This window comes from Paramacrobiotus metropolitanus, unplaced genomic scaffold, assembly GCF_019649055.1.
Source record: "Paramacrobiotus metropolitanus isolate TYO unplaced genomic scaffold, Prichtersi_v1.0 Parri_scaffold0000081, whole genome shotgun sequence".
Taxonomy (NCBI): Eukaryota; Metazoa; Tardigrada; class Eutardigrada; order Parachela; family Macrobiotidae; genus Paramacrobiotus; species Paramacrobiotus metropolitanus.
This window is the reverse complement of record NW_026570301.1, coordinates 499,122-502,791: the sequence shown is the minus strand read 5'-3', so window position 1 is coordinate 502,791 and position 3,670 is coordinate 499,122. Positions and strand designations below refer to the sequence as shown.

Genomic DNA, 3,670 nt, shown 5'->3' with positions numbered 1-3,670 from the left:
TAATAGTTACTAGCACTGCTTAAGACACTAGATTTCTTTGTACCGTCAGTTGTCACAGTACTCTGTACAGAAATTACAACAGCGAAAGGAGATCAATTAATTAATTGTTCGTGGAAAAGCTTAGAATTTACTGTTAAGTACTTAAAATGAGTACAACTGAATTAGCAGGAAATGCAGACCATTACTCCGTCATATAATTATAACATTGATATCTTTCTACTAACGATAACGGAGGCTCAGGCACCCGCAACTTCACCCAAAATGTAAAGCGGCATCAGAAAAAAAGGGAATATTATGGATACGTACTATACTGTGTGAATGATCTCCTTTCTCTATAAACATAAAACAGCTTATACTCAGTTCTCAAATCATTCCAGAAAATCCGCTGACAGTCTCACACGATTGTCGTACTAGTGCCCGCCAGTCGAGCCCGCCGCGGCGCAAGGTAAACAAACCGAAAAAACTTGGAATGGAGGATGCAGTTGAACGTAAGCAATCCCGAAACCGTATTTCCAGTATAGTATTTTAATCTCTGTACAATCCATTCAGCGCTGCGAAAGTGATAGGGGTCAAAGCAGCAACATCGAGTAGGCGAAGATCCATCGTATCCCATCGCTGTGGAGTGTCATCCGGGCGCAGAGAATTAAACCTAATAAAAACGGTTTTACTGCATTTTCGTACCATTTGTAGGCTGCATAAGGAAAGCCATTCTCCTCAACAGCATGAACCCACTTTGCTAGCAAAACATAAGCCCGACAAATGTGGGCCGGAAATACGAGCCATCTCAAAATCCGGTGAACACTATAGAAACGAACTAAGAAAGACGCTTGGCTTAAATCCCATACCATACGAGGGTGATTTACCCCATTATGACAAAATAAATTTAATACGAGGGAAATCAGCACCTAGTTTTCGGTGGTAAGGTGTGCACTGTGCATCGATTAACTATAAATGCAGTGCGACTTTTGTAGCCAGGACACTACAATTCACTTGATTGGTAATGATACAATGTTTTTGTGCTCATATAAAAATCGGATTTTTAGATTGACGATTTCTTTAAGGATGACACTAGACTAAGAACTACCAATCCCGTAGGAAATGCATTCAGTTCATCCGTTGTACAAACAACCACATAAAGACTTACAGTTGCAGAAAAACGCGAATACCATTCCACTGACCCGGATACGCCAGCGATCTCACCCAACGCGCATGCACTGCTGCGACCTTGTCATACACCCGCTGACTGACGGCCGGGCACTGATCGTTGGCCGCGGCCAGAAGAATGCGTATCTGTTCAGCGGATGTGTCCACCGAGCGAAAGCGTAGCCGAGGTATGGTTACTGGACATAGAGCGTTGTTACTGAGCGATCCGTACTGGCGCATCAATGCCTTCTCAACCGGCAAATCCGATATCGTCAACATCTTGTATGCTGTTCCGGTGACTAATGTATCCGTAGCGATGTTAACCAGCACCAACTGCTCACACACCGTCATCAGCTTCGCTAACCCCTTGCATTCCCAGGTTCCACTGTGAAAGTTACAGTCAATGCACAGGAAACATGATCCCCAGAAAGCGGATTCTCGGCCGTTCTTCACCATAATTACTGGCAGACGGACGCCCATCGCAGCTAATACGTTGCTGATCCATGTCAGTCGGGCCGAGAACCCAGCATGAGCATGATTTCTGTCTTCCGTCAGCGCCAGCATCTGCGTTCGCGCAGGAACTACGCGATTCAGCGTGGTTATCAGTTTGTATTTGAGATAGATGAAATACTCTTCTTTGGGACCAAGATCGACCCATTCAGCATACTGTCCGGACAATTCACGCGGGGTTTTTTCGCACGCTGGGCAGAGATCCAACTGGATGTGCCGACCCTTTACATGCTGCAGGAAAAGTGATCTCCATAGCGCGCAAACCCTAGTAAAGATCAGTGAAATCGTAACAACTCATACGGAAAGCCCACAGCCAATCAAACGCACGCAGTTACAGATAATACGCTGTTTTCAGCAACCACTGACGCAAATATTTCTGCGGTAATGTTTTGAGCCTTAAGGAAAACGGCCCGGTATAATTATGTCGAAAATGGGATACGTAAATTAAAACTTTCGCTTTCACGCACTTCGCACCACTTTGTTGCGCGCGCAAACGAATTCTAGAATGATCTATGCAAATCATTTAGTGTAAGAATGAAATGAAGTAGTGCGAATAGGCGATTCGGAGTGCGAAAGCGAAATTTTCAGTGTATGTACACCATTTTAGACACTATGTACCGGTCGATTTTCCTTAAGCACAAACGCTGATGATACTGTCTTTCATTGCGCGATAATAGTCGTGCATTCGATAATACAAACATTTATAGTAAATTCGTAATACCTAACTTACCTACTGGTCCGCAGTTGCGAATCCACATCCAGGTAACCCATTATCGAAGCCACGATCGGATGCAAAAGATCACTTATGGACATTTCCTTTGCGTCTGCAAAATGTGCATAAGAATCTACACACCCAAAAACGGAAGAAAATCACGTTTTCAATGAGTTACTATTTTTTGCATCAGTTAGTGCCTCTCCTGTGAATAACCCGCCCCACTCAAAGGTGTTTCTTCTTTAAAGAAAGAGTATGATTTCTATTTTTGAAGGCTGACAAAATGATATCAAACCCGGGAGACTATTGAAGTTCGTTAAAGAGAACAATTGTACAACTGACCTTGCTGCAGCGTGCCCCACGGGATCGCGCCAACAGCCCTTGGCGCCACTGTCAGATTCTCCTTCAGATAGTCTTCGCAAGCTTTCCTCAGGCAGGCTTCATCCCACAACATGCTGTAGCCGTCATTGTCACCATGCATTTCGGCACAGATAAACGTGACGGTATCCAGTCCGACTCTCACGAACATTCTACACCCTGCGTCGACCGGATAAGATCCACCCACCTCCTCGTGTTCGTTGCACGCGAAATACATCTCGTCCACCCTTACAAATCGATTAAAATGGCAACTCGCATCGCAGACATTACCACCCTTGCCCAAAACCAATCGACATGTACGGATTAAAAACGTCGCGATGAAATCCACGTCTGGCAACATGGAGGCGCTGGAAAACGTAATGATGTGTTTCCGATACAGAAACCCCGTAACGCGTTCGAAGAAGCTTCCCCCTTCCTCTGGGGTTGGCAGCTTTTCGGCGCAGTAATTCCGATGAATAATATGCTGGCGTTGTATTCCGTCCGCTTTGTCACCGTTCACACGAACAACGCAGAACGGATCGGTTTTCACATCGTCCACGATGGCACCTGACCAGAAAACCATCGGATCTGCATGGGTACGCCGCAGCGCTACCTGCACCGAGGACCCCTCAGGCAGGGGTTCATGAGTGAGGAAACGGTGCGGCCAGAGACGGCTGGAATGAATCCACCGCGGACTGGTGCTGCCGGCATCGAAGTCAACGTAGAAAGAAGGGCCATCAATGTCCTGAACGTATCCTAACCACCATTGCCCATTATCGCGCTGCACCAGCAGTGTGTTCCCGTAGTTCAGCTCGCGCGAACCCGAAAACAACTTACGAAAGTACAGACACGTTGCGTTCATTGCGCAAAACAGTCAAAAAAATTGAAATGTTTCACTTTAGAGCACAGTATCGAGAGAAAACGAAAAGAAACAACAGGTAATCTGGC

The 3,670-nt window shown here is 45.8% G+C and overlaps 1 protein-coding gene across 1 annotated transcript; it reads right to left on the bottom strand.

Annotated features, from left to right (window-relative positions):
* On the bottom strand, window positions 1–3,670 carry LOC129595705 (uncharacterized). Its single transcript, XM_055492786.1, has 4 exons — window positions 2,708–3,670; window positions 2,384–2,477; window positions 1,145–1,918; window positions 1–649 (listed from the first exon to the last, which is right to left on the bottom strand). Exons 1-4 carry the CDS (start codon window positions 3,582–3,584, stop codon window positions 526–528), a joined length of 1,869 nt encoding a protein of 622 aa, XP_055348761.1. The 5' UTR covers window positions 3,585–3,670; the 3' UTR covers window positions 1–525.

Excerpts from the sequence above, each read along its gene's own strand:
- LOC129595705 (XM_055492786.1), bottom strand. The coding sequence starts at position 3,584 with ATGAACGCAACGTGTCTGTACTTTCGTAAGTTGTTTTCGGGTTCGCGC. Across the intron at positions 1,919-2,383 it reads TCGCAACTGCGGACCAGTAG|GGTTTGCGCGCTATGGAGAT; the intron begins GTAAGTTAGGTA and ends GATCTTTACTAG. Across the intron at positions 650-1,144 it reads ATTCGCGTTTTTCTGCAACT|GTTTAATTCTCTGCGCCCGG; the intron begins GTAAGTCTTTAT and ends CGTTTTTATTAG.